This window comes from Procambarus clarkii, chromosome 68 (genome assembly GCF_040958095.1).
Source record: "Procambarus clarkii isolate CNS0578487 chromosome 68, FALCON_Pclarkii_2.0, whole genome shotgun sequence".
Classification (NCBI taxonomy): Eukaryota; Metazoa; Arthropoda; class Malacostraca; order Decapoda; family Cambaridae; genus Procambarus; species Procambarus clarkii.
Genome location: NC_091217.1, coordinates 28,194,963 through 28,209,562, shown reverse-complemented (window position 1 = coordinate 28,209,562; position 14,600 = coordinate 28,194,963). Strand labels below are relative to the sequence as shown.

At 41.9% G+C, this 14,600-nt stretch overlaps 1 protein-coding gene across 1 annotated transcript; it reads right to left on the bottom strand.

Annotated features, from left to right (window-relative positions):
* Window positions 1-4,894: 4,894 nt before the first annotated feature.
* Window positions 4,895-14,107, bottom strand: LOC138355682 (uncharacterized). Its single transcript, XM_069311006.1, has 5 exons — window positions 14,098-14,107; window positions 12,177-12,307; window positions 9,436-9,615; window positions 7,429-7,585; window positions 4,895-5,046 (listed from the first exon to the last, which is right to left on the bottom strand). Exons 1-5 carry the CDS (start codon window positions 14,105-14,107, stop codon window positions 5,039-5,041), a joined length of 486 nt encoding a protein of 161 aa, XP_069167107.1. The 3' UTR covers window positions 4,895-5,038.
* Window positions 14,108-14,600: the final 493 nt, after the last annotated feature.

Sequence of the window (14,600 nt, the reverse complement as noted above, 5' to 3'; positions counted from 1 at the left end):
TTTGAAACACCACCTAGACTCCTTGCCGGAGCCTGTGCTCCTGCTGGGTGACTTCAATTGTCGTCATTCTCTTTGGGGTGACGTTCTGACGAATACCCGGGGTCGCCTCCTTGAGCCGTTTCTCCTCTCTTCTTCCCTGTCTCTTCTGAATTCTGGTGAGCCCACTCATTTGGACTCTCGGACTCGCACCCTTTCTTGTCTTGATCTTTCTCTCTGCTCTTCTTCTCTGCTCTTCTTCTCTTTACTTAGATTTCACGTGGCAGGTTCTTGATGACCTCCATGGAAGTGATCATTTCCCCATCCTTGTTTCCTTTTTTTCTTTTCGCCCTTCTCTCTCTTTCCCTAGGTGGCAGTTTGCTAAGGCAGACTGGACCCTATTTACCCTCAGTGCTGCTCTCTCTGACCTCTCCCTTCTGCCTCTCTCTCGCGCTCTCCTCCTCTTTCATGACACTGTCTTCAACGCTGCCCTCCGCTCTATTCCTCGCTCTTCCTCTCGGGGTCCACGGAAGTGCGTTCCCTGGTGGAATGCGGACTGTGCTCGTGCTGTCCGCTGTAAGCGTGCAGCCTGGAAGAGGCACCGCCGTAGGCAAACGACCGATTCTTTTCTTTTCTTTCGGAAAGCGAGTGCGGTGGCCCGTAGGGCCATCCGTACGGCTAAACGTGAATGTTGGGCATCTTATGTCTCAACAATTACGTCCGAAACCCCTCTGGCCCAGATCTGGAAGCGTATCCGCAAGATAGCGGGTAAGTTCGTTCCCGATGTTTCACCGGTCCTTCACCTCCATGGTACTCTTGTGGCTGACCCGTTGCAGGTCGCTTCCGAACTGGGTTCCCACTTTTCTTCTGTTAGCTCTGGTCTTCATCTTCCCCAATCTTTCCTTCTTCGTAAACCTGTCCTCGAGTCTCGTCCTTTAGATTTCTGCACTCATCTTCAGCTTCCCTATAATGATCCCTTCTCTCTCTGAACTTCGTTCTGCCCTGGCCCTCTGCGGTTCTACGGCGGCGGGCTCCGATGGTATTCATTATGAGATGCTTCGCCATCTCCCTCCGAGCACGTCTCAGTATTTACTGAGTCTGTATAATCGGATCTGGGAGTCGTCGTCAGTCCCTGAGGACTGGCTCGATGCCGTTGTCCTCCCTGTTCGCAAACCGGGGTCTCTGGGTACTTCCCCTAAGGACTTTCGCCCTATTGCTCTCACAAGTTGTGTCTGCAAACTCTTTGAACGTATGGTTAACGTTCGTCTGATGTGGTTCCTGGAACACCATCACCTCCTCTCCCCTTCTCAATTTGGTTTCCGCAAGTGCCGCAGCACGACAGATGTCCTGGTGAACTTGGAGGTCTATATTCGTACTGCTTTTGCCGCGAAGACCTCCGTTGTTGCCGTCCTTTTTGACCTGGAAAAGGCTTACGACACCACTTGGCGTTATCATATCCTATCTCAACTTCATTCTTTTGGCCTTCGTGGTCTTCTCCCTCTCTTTCCCCGCAGCTTCCTCTCTCATCGTTCCTTTCGGGTGCGCCTTGGTACCGCTCTCTCTCCCTCTTTTCAGCAATACGAAGGTGTGCCCCAGGGTAGTGTTCTGAGCACTACTCTTTTTCTGGTTGCCCTCAATGTTCTTCTTTCCTCTCTTCCTTCTGGTGTCTTCTCCGCTCTCTATGTCGATGATCTTACCCTTTGCTGTCAGGGTGATGATTCGCCTCTCCTTCAGCGCCGGCTTCAACTTGCAATTGATGCCGTGTCGTCTTGGGCCACAGATCATGGCTTCAAGTTCTCTACTTCTAAGACTTGTGCCATGACTTTTACGCGGAAACGGGTTGTTCTTCGTCCCTCTTTGTCACTTTATGGTCATTCCCTTGAATACAAAGATTCTGCGAAGCTTTTGGGGTTATTCCTTGACACTCGTTTGTCTTGGTCTCCCCATATCTCTTACCTCCGTGTTGAGTGCTCTAAGGCCCTTACCCTCCTTCGGGTCTTGTCCCATACTTCTTGGGGGGCAGATAGGCGCACTCTCCTTGCTTTACATTCCTCTGTCGTCCTGTCTAAGCTCGATTATGGTTGCCCTGCTTACTCGTCTGCTTCTCCTTCTACTCTTCGCCGTCTTGATGCTTTGCACCATACTGGGTTGCGCCTCAGTTCTGGTGCCTTTCGTTCGACTCCCATCCTTAGCTTGTATGTTGACACTGGCTTCCTGTCTCTCCAGGACCGCCGTGATCGCTACTGTCTTCGCTATCTTGCGCGGTCCTTGCAACATCCCTCCTCTTGCCTCTGTCGTGCTTTAACTTTTCCCCCTCCTGCGGTTCCTGTTCCTCTTCACCACCTCCCTCTTTCTGTCCGGTTATCTCTCCTACAGGATTCTCTTTCCGTTCGTATTTCTGATGTTTCTCCTCGTGTTGTTCCTTCTTTGCCCCCGTGGAGGGTCCCTCTTCCGCAGTTTTGTACATCCTTGACCCGTATCACTTAAGCTTTTACCCCTCCTACGGTTCTAAAACGCCTTTTCCTCGAGCACTTTTCTTCTCACTCCCGCTCCGTTTCTGTCTTCACCGATGGGTCTAAGTCAGCGGACGGTGTTGGCTACTCTGTTGTTTTTCCTGATCGCACTTATATGTGTCGCTTGCCTCCAGAGACTAGCATCTTTACAGCGGAACTTTATGCTATTCTCTATGCTCTTCGTCTCCTGCTTTCTCGTTGTCAGTCTTCCTTTGTAGTTGTTGTTGACTCTGGGAGTGCCCTCATGGCTCTCGGGTCCTTTAATCCGGTTCATCCAGTAGTTGTCGAAATCCAGCATTGGCTGTTTCTTGTTCACAGTAAATTTAAGTCGGTTGAGTTTTGTTGGGTTCCCAGTCATATTGGTGTGTCTTTAAATGAGCGTGCGGATGCTGCCGCCAAGGAAGCTGTCCGCTCTCGTCCCATCTCTCGTAAAGGCATTCCGTATTCCGACTTTTACCCGGTTATCCATTCCTCAGTCCATACCCGTTGGCAGGCTTCTTGGTTGTCTGTTACTGGTAACAAGCTACGTACTCTTAAATGTTGTGTTTCCTCGTGGCCGTCCTCCTTCCACCGTAACCGGCGGTGGGAAACAGCTCTGGCGAGGTTGCATATTGGCCATACTCGCTTAACCCATGGTCACTTGATGGAGCGCCGCCCTGCTCCTTATTGTCCTAGTTGCATTGTCCCTCTTACGGTCGTGCATGTCCTTCTTGAATGTCCTGACTTCCAGGACGAGCGTGTGTCTTGCTTTCCGACCGCCCCTCGCGGTCACCTGTCCCTCGATAGAATTCTTGGTGACTCGGATACTTTTGATATCGTTCGCCTTATGCGTTTTTGTTCTCGTATTGGCATCCTTGGTGATATTTAGCGCCCTCTGATTATTTTGCGTATTTGATGGTGCTACATAGCCTTCCTGGTTTGGTGCCTTCTTTTGATAATTACTTACTTACCCAAGCCCGGCATGAAACTAGTCTCTACTTGTGATAACTTGGTCCAACAGGCTGTTGCTTGCAGCTGCCCATAGGTCCATATATCCACTACAGCCCAGTTGGTCCAGTACTTCTTGCAAGAACTTTTCTAATTTCTTCTTAAAGTAGTCCACCTTTGTTCCAGCACAGTACCATACAGATTCATGAAGTTTTGTCAAGTACAATGGATTCATGTGATAAATATTATGGTAAAGTAAAATTTTTGACAGTAGTGAATGCCCCACCATAAGATCTTAGTCAGAGACATCACTTGAGTTTTTGTGTGCCTCCCATATGCTATTCATACACTAATCTTATGTGACTGTCAATCAAGTCGATACAGCCTCCCACTGTCTACTCTGTACAGCAGCAGCAGAAGTGTAAAGAGCAAAAAGTACCACATTTAGAGCTATATACATCACAGATTTGCTCAAAGTCAATCACAAATTTACCCCTTTCTCAATTTCATCAGGTTGAAAAGCATTGGCTCTTGAGTAAGAAACAAAAAAGCTGTGTAATAGTGAAAAGGTTTAACATTTTAAATAAAAAACTATATACAAGCTGTAAATATCTCTTTCATTCATTCATTATAGTACAGTATTACATGTATTAAATAGCATCAAAGAAACAACCACACTGCAGCACAACCCTGAAATCATTCGTAACCAAAATAAAACAATTCATAATTACAGTACAGTATTTTAATTTAAATTGCCTAAATTATAAATCTTTGCTAAAATTACACAACTGTGCTCACCCACAGAAGCAGAGATCAATCAATAAACATTCAAATCATCAGAAACTTCTGAACATGGTCCCAATTTAGTACAATAAATTTCATTCAACGGACGTCTGTGCAACAAGAGGCTACAAGCCATCACCAAGCACTAAATGTCTTCAAGAGAACGTTTGATATAAAATTATAAATTACAAACCCTATATAGTACTGCAAGCCAACATGTGTATCAAGTAATGAAGGCTTATTTTAATGAATAAGAGACAATAAGCCTTAGATTTAATGTGCAAATCTTTTGAGCAAATTAGGTTTACAACTGTTACAATTTTAGGACTACAGAATTTGCCAATATTTTGTATATCCCACTAATTCATCAGAATAATGACCATTTCAATCTAAAAATTAATATTAAGAATTATTCCAATGCTTTTAACAGCATTTATAATTTTAAAGCCTTAACTTGCTTTAGGTTTGGGTGGTTTCAAAAATCCAATTTTTCGTAGATGTCTAACAATAAATGGAGTGGCGGTAAGTGTTATAGCTATACGTGCTGGAGCAAACACCTTATGCACAGCATATGCCACTACAAATGTGGCAGCCCCTGCTGCTCTCAGTGTTCAAATCTACGGCACTTACTTTTACACTGTTAGCACTACCAGCTACTTCAGCGGCAACAGCCTCTGCCACGTCTCCCCTTTGAAGACTTTCTGTGGCTGCAACCTCGCCAAGAGGTTCCTCTGGTGCAGCTGCTATGGAGGCCGAAGTTTCACAACCCACAGCAGCAGCAGCTCCCTCGGTCACCCTTCCTATGTTGATGCCTAAACTCTTTATCAACCCCGTCATATCTACTCCACTGAAAATAAAGAAAAAATAAATTAAATAAACAGGTCCAATATTAAGGTCAAGACTAGTACAAACAGCTGCCACCCAGCCTAGCTCAACCGTTAACATGTTCTAACACAATAGATTTTGCACGAAAGGCAGACTAAGTCTATGCTTTGAAGTATGGAGTACAAGGAAAAAAATGGAGAAAATACTGTACATCAAGTATATTAAGAATTTTAATTCATTCTAAATTCTGCTGTTGTAGCCTGTCAAAATATTACACACAATCTTGTACACAATGTATTTTATATAGCACTAAGCAGCAGCAGTGCCAGTGGAACCCCACTGAACCAACAACTCGGCTAACAGACTATTTTAAAGTAGATGGTGAACAAGTGGTTTTACTGATGCTATACATAGAATCTTTTTTTTTTACCAATATCTTTACAAACTGAAATAAAATCAAATTCTTTAGCTTCACTTCATAACATTACACTAAAATTCAACCAATGTGTGTGTCACCCATAAGGATTCCTTTTACACAATGCCACATGTCATCTGAATGTATCAGGAAGAGCTCAAAAGTAGTTCAGTACTGTACTCTGAGAAGCCTGAAGATAACTGTTCATGGTTGTAACTGAATGCATCGAGCCTGAACAAAGTCTTCTCATTCCAAGCATAAAACAAGAAGGAAATGCACAAAAGCATCTCCTGATAAAACAAGCCAAGACCAGAAAGCTAGTAAACGTACTTGCCTGAAAGTTTGAACAATGTACTAATGAAAAAACTAACCATCTAAAGAGGCACGAATCTGAATTGTCCACGACGAAGAACAGGCACGTTATCAAATGCCCAAGTGGGCATCAACAGCACACAGCAATGATTTGCTTTTTTAAAAAGGCTGCCAAGCTTCAAAGACAACTAGAAAAATCTAGCCAAAAATCAAGATGTAGCTCTACCAAAGCAATTATATATGATGCAATGGTGTTGAGCATAAATTGCTGAGCCACGTAAAGAAATAAAAATAAGGAACATGGGAGCTGGCACACACCGAAATCAGGAGCCAGGGCTGAACTGGCCATAAGAAAGTAAGGTTGTCCCTGGATGAAACCAAAGCTGAAGGTGGCTAACAAATTTTATTAATGGAGAAATAAAAAATTGAGGGGTAAAGCTAAGCCATAGTGGCACCACCAAGGTGCCATTATAGGATGTAGTAACAGTCAGAATAAGCCACTTGACCAGACAAGGCCATAAGAAAAAAATAAGCAAAAGAACAAATAATGTACTTAGAGAGAGAGGGAGAGAGAGAGAGAGAGAGAGAGAGACCTATGAAAACATACTCCCCTATAGTACTGTGAATCAATTTGGCCAAGAAACAACACTAGGATCAGAAAACTGCCCAGGAAGCCATAAGATACAGACACCCAAAATCCTAAGCGAGGAGAAAGACAAGGAAGGGAACCAAGTTGGGACACCAAGGAGGGCCAAGAGAAGAATCTGGAACAGAGAAAACTTAACGTGACACCCATTGGTACATAGTCAATCCAAGATGATGCACAGCACCGTCCTCATGGAATGGGGATACACAGACTGGGGCGCGCACACACTTGCATGCACAAATTTGCATGCACAAATTTGCAGTCTCGTTAAAATTCCAACAGATCCACACTGAATACTAAAGTCAAATGGTTACTAAAATAAGGTTTCTACCACCAACACAAGCCAAGATTCAAAAGAGGTCATCCAGTAATGCACACGACACGCAACAAATGGGAACAGAGGGGAGGACCAAATTATAAGAGGCCAGAAGAGAACCTATGTCCAGTGCCCAACACCACAATACTAGGGACATAGGAAAAAAAGAAGGCGAGATGGGAAGGAAGGCACCAGCAGAGAGCCAGCCAATGAAAGAAAACACAAAACTTGCAGAAATGCAGGAGAAAAAAAAATAACGAGTTTCCAAGATGCACTATAAAGCACCAGAACACAGTAAAATGCCATGAAAGCCTACTGCCCAGGAAGAGCACTACACAGTTCCAAGGTGCTGCTACACATTGCAAAGCAGCAGGACATACTACCTGCAGCACAGTTTTGGAGGTTTGTAATGTGCTTCACCCTTTTTGTCAAGCACCGAAATGAAAAACTGTCTGCAAGATAAATCTCGTGCCCTTCACCGAAGAAGATGAGGCCTGGGTGCAAAGGCAATCTCTCACCTCAACATATGGGTACACAGAACAGGGGTACACACATTGTTAGTACACGAAGAAAACCGTCGACTGTTTAAATAGTCTATTCTACTGTTGCCACACAGTCTCCAGACCTCTATAATCAAGTCCACTCAGTTTTAACAGAGCAACACGCTTCACGAGGGATCCGAGTCCCAAACTGCCAAAGGTTATGAGGGCAGTACCTGGGTTTTTCTTCAAGATGATGGTAGAGTGGTGGTGGTCGAGGAGGTCACCAGAGACATACTTGTCATCCTGGGCCCACTGACCACCAAGCATGTTTAGATGAACTGGGGCCTTCCCTGAAATTCCATAAGGCTTGGGGACATTTGTTTGCATCACCTGAAAAGATAAAAAAAATTTAATTAAACCAGAATGAAAATACAGTTTTCTCTATGCAGGCGATGAGTCACAATAACGTGGCTAAAGTATGTTGACCAGACCACACAATAGAAGGTGAAGGGACGACGACGTTTCGGTCCGTCCTGGACCATTCTCAAGTCTATTGTGATGAGGGAAGGTGGTGAAGGAAACGTTTTAACAAACATGACCTAACGTAAGCTTACCCTTCCATTTATCTTTCTCTTTCCTTTTTCTGTCCCATGTTTTCTCTTACGATCCCTTTCTCATTCCTATTCCTATCCCCTTTATTACACATTACCTTTCATAACTTTTACCTTTCTTTTATTTCCTCTAAGATTTTCTTCTCACCTCTCTCTCGCCTATTTATTGCCTTTGCCTCATCACAATCGCTTTGAGAATGGTCCGGGACGGACTGAAACGTCGTCATCCCTTCACTTTCTATTGTGTTGTTTGGTCAACAAGTATTTCATGCTTCATTCAAGTGGTGAATGGATGCAAAGTAGTGGTTGGAAAGTGGGGGTGTGCAAGGCTTAAAAGGCAATGTTGATGTCTTGGTGGGTGTGTTCAGAGACAAGTTTGTTCCTCTCAAATGCCTTGTGGGCATCGAGTCATACATAGAGGTGAAGGGAAGGTGATAAACTGGAGTGATTTGATTATGTGAAGAAAGAAGTGTATGAAGTGAAATATGCACGAGAAGCTAGAGAAATTTTTGTGGGTCAAGATCAATATGCAATGCTGTGCAAAATTTGTGCAAGTGGGAGATATTCCAACCAGAACCAGTGTGAAACAAGTGTCTATATTTAAGTTAAGAGATGGTAAAAGATAAATAATAATTAGGTAAAATATTAAATAATGTACGGGAAAATCACCATTTAACATTATTGGGAACAGAAACCCGTTTGACTTGTGTAAAAGTCCATATAACCCTACTAACATATCCCAGAATGCAACCTCCAACACTAATTCCCAAAATGAGCCCAAACACCACACTGCCAAGGAATCGAACCCAGGACCAATTTTGCAGGCTAACTGCATTTTATTTTTTTGTGACACATTTCTGGATTCATCATATGCACATTTTTAGGTTAAGTATCACTATACTTAACCATTTATACTTAATGTTTCACTCAAGTATAAATAATTACCCTTGGGCATTTCATATCACCAGTATGAAAACCTTAGTTTAATTGTATTTTTTATTTTCCTGAGCTTACATTTTGCCACTCAGAATATCTGTTACACTATGCTCTCAAAGGTCACAAGAATTGTGTAGCAAGCGATATGCAGTTCACCTGCTCATCATTCCATTACACCATATAGATAATGGATACCCACTATGTAGTTTTTATAACCTAAATTAGCATGGCTCATTAGCTAAACTAAAGTACAATAAATGTACATGAACATTTATGAATATTAAATTAAAAAAAATGTTAAACCAGTACCACCCAAATCTTTTGACTCGTCTGCAACCAAATAGGTCTTTTCCCAAAGGCATTTGCATATGCCTGGTTGTGGTGTACCAAAGTAATACAAGGATATTCACATTTAAGGAAATGAGGAGTGGTGCCCAATTTACCATGTAGTATTCATCCTTTAAATATTTTTGAATTTTAAATAACTTATTAAAAAACAAAAAAAAAGCTTCACAGAGATGCCTTACTGCATCATTATGTTGTGTATAACTTTCTTAACTTTCCCAAAAATAAACTTTCAAACAAGGACTCTTCAAATATAAATACTTACTACATGGTTCAGTTCTATGTGGTGTCTAAGGAATGACTATTATATACAATAAGGATCTTACTTTAGGTACAAATCAAACTCACCGAAGACAAAGAAACTGTGATGCGTGCATCATAAACATCAACGTGAGAGTCAACAGGCAGTGTTCCACGGTTGTAGGCACTCTGTGACCCTTGGTTGCCCATGAACCCTGAGCTAAACAAGCTGCCCACTTGGTTCAACTGTGAAGAAACATCTCTGTTGCGACGAGGAGAGAAACGTGCCTGCAAAAGAGAGAGAAAATTACCAAATACCTGTACTTTTATTCAATTACAGCACAGCACAGTTCCTATGTTATTCATAAACCTATTTTTCCCCCCTCTCCTACAATTTATTGCTGAATAATAAAATTATCAGAAAGCATATACCTTTCCATATGGGAAAATTACCCTTGAACCTAGGGCTTTGACCTGCCTGGGCACAAAAATTGCAGTAGGCATTTTCAGTCCTCGTTAAATGCAAAGGAAATAAGTTTAAAACCATGAGAATGGAAGGTTAAAAGCTAAGCGAGAAAAATGTTCAATGTGCAAGGTTCATATGAGAATAAAAAGTGGAAGTATTAAAGCAGGAGTAAGAGAATTAGAGGAGTAAGGAGAGAGTTGGCTTTCTAATGAAAAAGTAACCTGAAGAATTAAATGGCAACTAATACTGTAGTTGTCAAACTAATACAAGCTTCATGGGCTTTGTAGGTATGTGAATGAAATTTTAGTGATTGGTCATTAGGTTTGCTCAAGTGAAAAACAAAGACTTTATGATACTTTGGAATGCTAGGCTTGCATTATACCAAAACGTTACAATAATTATTATTACTTTTGACATTTACTCTAGTTAAGTGGGACTAGGCCTCAAGTGACATGATTGGTATACAAATAAACAATGACTGTTGTACAGTAATTAAATGTTATATATTACAAATCAAATTTTCAGGCATTAGGAAATGCACAACAAGAATGGGGACAGACAGGAGGTACTAAATTACAGACCAGTGTCAATAACAAGTAAATATAAAGTGCTGGAGACTAATCGAGAAGAGAATAGTGAGCACCTGGAAAGACTAAGCTTTTAGTAACAAAATGTCAGCATGGACTGAGGAGGAGGAAGTCATGCCTAGCAAACCTGATTGAATTTGAAATCTACCCAGGAAAGATGTAATCTGGGTAGAATGCATTTTCCTAAACTGTCAAAAGCATTCGATGTTGTTCCACACAAAAGACTGGCGTAAAAGATGGAAATGTCAGCTGGGGTAATTGGGAAGGCACTAAACAAAGTAAGGGAGTACCTGAAGGACAGAAGGCAAAACGTCAAGAGGCAAGGTCTCCAGCAGGAGGAATATAATAAGTAGGATCCCCCAAGGCTTGGTCCTGGGACCACTACTGTCCTTAACTTGTATTAATGAGCTACCCAAGAGTGTGTGTGCTCATATATGCTGCTATTTGCAGATTCTGTAAAGCTAATGAGGAATGTAATAATAGAGAACTGCAAAATGTTGCAGGACCTTTACAAACTCCAGGAGTGGGAAAACATACTGGTAGTTGATGGAGTTCAATCCACTAAGTGTAAGGTAATGAGGATGGGGAAAAGGAGAAAAGACCAGAAGATGTTTATAACCATAAATGGGAAGCAACTACAGGAATTCGAGTAAGATTTGAGAGAGGATATCATTTGAGTCCAACAATATCACCAGAGGCACACAAAGGTAGGGTGGCTTTGGTAGCATATTTGATGCTGGTGAACACTAGTAAGTAGCTTAGAAACCTAAATCAGGACTATTTCAAAGCAATCTACACAGCTTTTGCTGCTGGAATATGCAGCATTGGCCTGAAATACACACCTTGTCAAATAAAACTAAAATTTAAAAAGTGCCAAGGTTTGCAAAAGATTAGTTCCAGAGCCAAGATGCTTAAGCTAGAATATGTTGAAGGAGCTTTACCTCATAACCCAGGAGGACAAAAGAAACAGAGGAGATATGATCACAACATACAAGATACTGAAGGGAATAAACAAGGTGAACAATGATAGCCTCTTTAAATTGAGAAAAAATAGGACAAGGTAATTATGTAATTATCAGGAGAAAGTACCAAGCCTTTCTAACTATACATTAGAGGACAAGTTTAAGCTGGTAAACAAAAATAAAAAGTGCATGAAAATACTCATACAGGTTGTCAACAAGTGAAATGCACAGAGAGAAGATGAAGTGGAAGCCACCTCCATCCACAACTTTAACAGCAGATTCGACAAAGAATGCGATTGTCAGAATTGTTCAACTATAATGCAACAAGTACAGCACAATAATGCTAGTAGGCAGGGCATCCCCTTTGTAGTCAGAGAGCCAAACATAGGCAAGCACAAATGTACTTTATGTTGTGAAGTGATACACGGGTATAAAAAGGCCAATAGGGTGTGTTCCTGTGCAAAGATGCATTTTAAATTACATACAGAACAACCCCAATTACCAAGTCAATCTGTACCTTCAAATGTTCAATGTGAAAATTGGGTGGTTACCGGGCATATTTTTATATATTCTCGATTCAATAAACTTCAATTCAAATTTCTTTCATTTAGAAATGTGCATTTTGGAGAAGAAGTTCAGTAGGTGGATTATTTTATAAAGTTCTCAACAATATTATAAAATCATACATGGCTGAAAGAAACTAGCCAATCTTTTATACTATTAACTATTGTAATCCTTTTTATAGGGTAGTCTTTATAAATACAGTACTTCTCACATCTGTCGAGTTAATTGAATGACACCCTTAAATTCTCCCATGTCTTCAACATACTGTACCTTTTCCGACGCCTGAAGCTCCTCTACGTTTGCTGGCATGGGTATGTGTGATGGTTGAAAACTGGTCATTCCACTCACTGCCTGATGCATCTTTTGCTGTGGTGGATGCTGCTGTTGCTGCTGCTGTTGTTCTGGTAAAGGAAATCTTCAATGTTACATCCCATTAGATGTATAGACACTCATTCTTTGCACAAACATTTATTATATGATGGGTATATGTTAGAAAATATAATGGATTGTCGTGGTCCCCTTAAAGCCATACTCGTTCAATTTTTTGCCAGACCCATTAAAGCTTAACCTGACTAATAAATGCTGCACACATCTAGAGCCTGGCCCAGGCCTGGCTCGGGGAGTAGAAGAATTCCCGAAACCCTATCCAGGAACTTCTGCTAGAGCATGCTAGCAGAAGTTCCTCAAACCTTTCACTCTATTAAAGGCCTCTGCCCTTTTTTTCCATAAACCTTTCCACTGTTCCACTCTAAACAACTGTCGTCTGCCTACTGTATGTTCCTTTACCATATTTCACCCTTATTTACCATTGGTAAATGATCCTAAGGTATTTTACCATGTTCTTACCACCACGGTGTATTGCACTTCACTTGCTCCACAATTCATCCCCCCCCCCACCATGTTATACTCTACTTCACTACCATAACCATGCCACATGCTTATACCAGCCAACTCTCAAAATCATAATTACCATAGCTTGTAGTCTTTAGCACTACCCCTATCCATAAGAAAGTTTAAATTCCATTTGTCACAACTGGGAGTAGAATACTACCCCACAACATTCCTACTTTCATTATATTCTTCACCTTTCATACCACTCTTCTATTCATTATACTCTTACAGTACCCACCATACTACTACTTTCCAAATTGGCCCAAAAAATTTGAATCTTGCTACCTCGTCTAGTATGTCATCCTATATTTTTATCCTACAGTTCAAATAGCTTCTCGGCCAAACACATCCCCAGACTTCACAGTTGAACAGCAAAAGAACAAAGAACCGAGACAAACTAAAGGAGTTACACACAGGCCAGTACAGACAAAGTACTGTACAGACAAAGTTAAAAACAAGGATTGGGCAGGTGATCATGACAGTGGATGGAGGAGAGGATTCACCCAGTCAGGCAGACCTAACCCTATAGATTTGTCGACAAGCAGGCACAATAACTATAGTATGTATGGAATAATAGTATGCAGGAGCAATCTTACATGCCCCTAGGAACAATGTCAGGTGTTTAAACTGCTTCTACACAAATACCAGAAGCCTAGTAAATAAATTACACATTGTGTGCATACAGAGGCCGAGAATCCTGACTCTTTTAGGAAGTATTATCATAAACATATTAATGTATTTAATACTCTGTCAAATAGTGTATGGCAGTGTCACCGAGTTAGTAAGGATTACCGTTTTGTTAGAATACAATAGGTTGGCGAAATTGCATAGGAGTGCCTCTCCAAGTTAGTAAGGGGGAGTGACTCCACCAGTGGAGTGGTTAGTTGTGAGAGATAGGATGTTTTAGCTGCTGAAGTTAAGTAGATTGTTTTGCTGGGCGTTATAAATCTGACAATTTTAGGTCTGGTATACAGTGATTAATTTATTACAATTTATGTTATCTGTGATCAAGTGCTGGTTCAAGTTTTCTTTATTTTATTATGTTATTTGTTTGTCCATTTCATGCAGTATATTGACGGGCCACCTCTTTTAATGAGGGAGACATCTCCTGTCACGCAGGGTGCAGTCGTACCTCCAAAGATCTCCAGTATCATCTATTGATACTGGTAATGGCTCAAAAGGGCCACCACTTACGGGCTATTCATGCCCGTGCCACCTTTTGGGTGGCTTAATCATCATCAATCAATCAATCTTTAATGAACAAGTGTTCAATTCATTTTGTCCTGTACTGTCTTCTCACCCTTCACCATGGCCGATGGTGAAGGGCCGTGTGCCCCCTCTTCCTGAATGGGTAGACCCCACGCGGTTTTAGTGGGCATGGGAGCTGGTATTCGTTTTGGTGGGGGTTTCGGCTCCGCTGTTGGCGTGGTGGGGTTCGTTTGAAGCCTTTTGAGCCTTTCAGGGCATTTCAAGTTCCAGGCATGATGTGCCTTGGAACAATTTGGACATTTTGCCTGAACAGGGTGGTTTGCCTTGAATTTATCAATACATGTTTTTGTATCATGGGGCTGGCTGCAGACTCCGCACCTCACTGGGCGTTGGCAGCCATCTTTGTGATGCCCAAATCTCTGACATCTAAAGCATCTTAGGGGTTCTGGGGTGTAAGGCCTGTGTTGGAACACCCCCCAGATTCCAAGGTCAAGTTTTTCCGGGATCCGTCCTCTTACTGTGAGAAGGACTTGTCGAGTTTCTTGTTTTGTTCGTACTTGGCATCTCTCTGCTGACACCACATAGTTCAGCTTT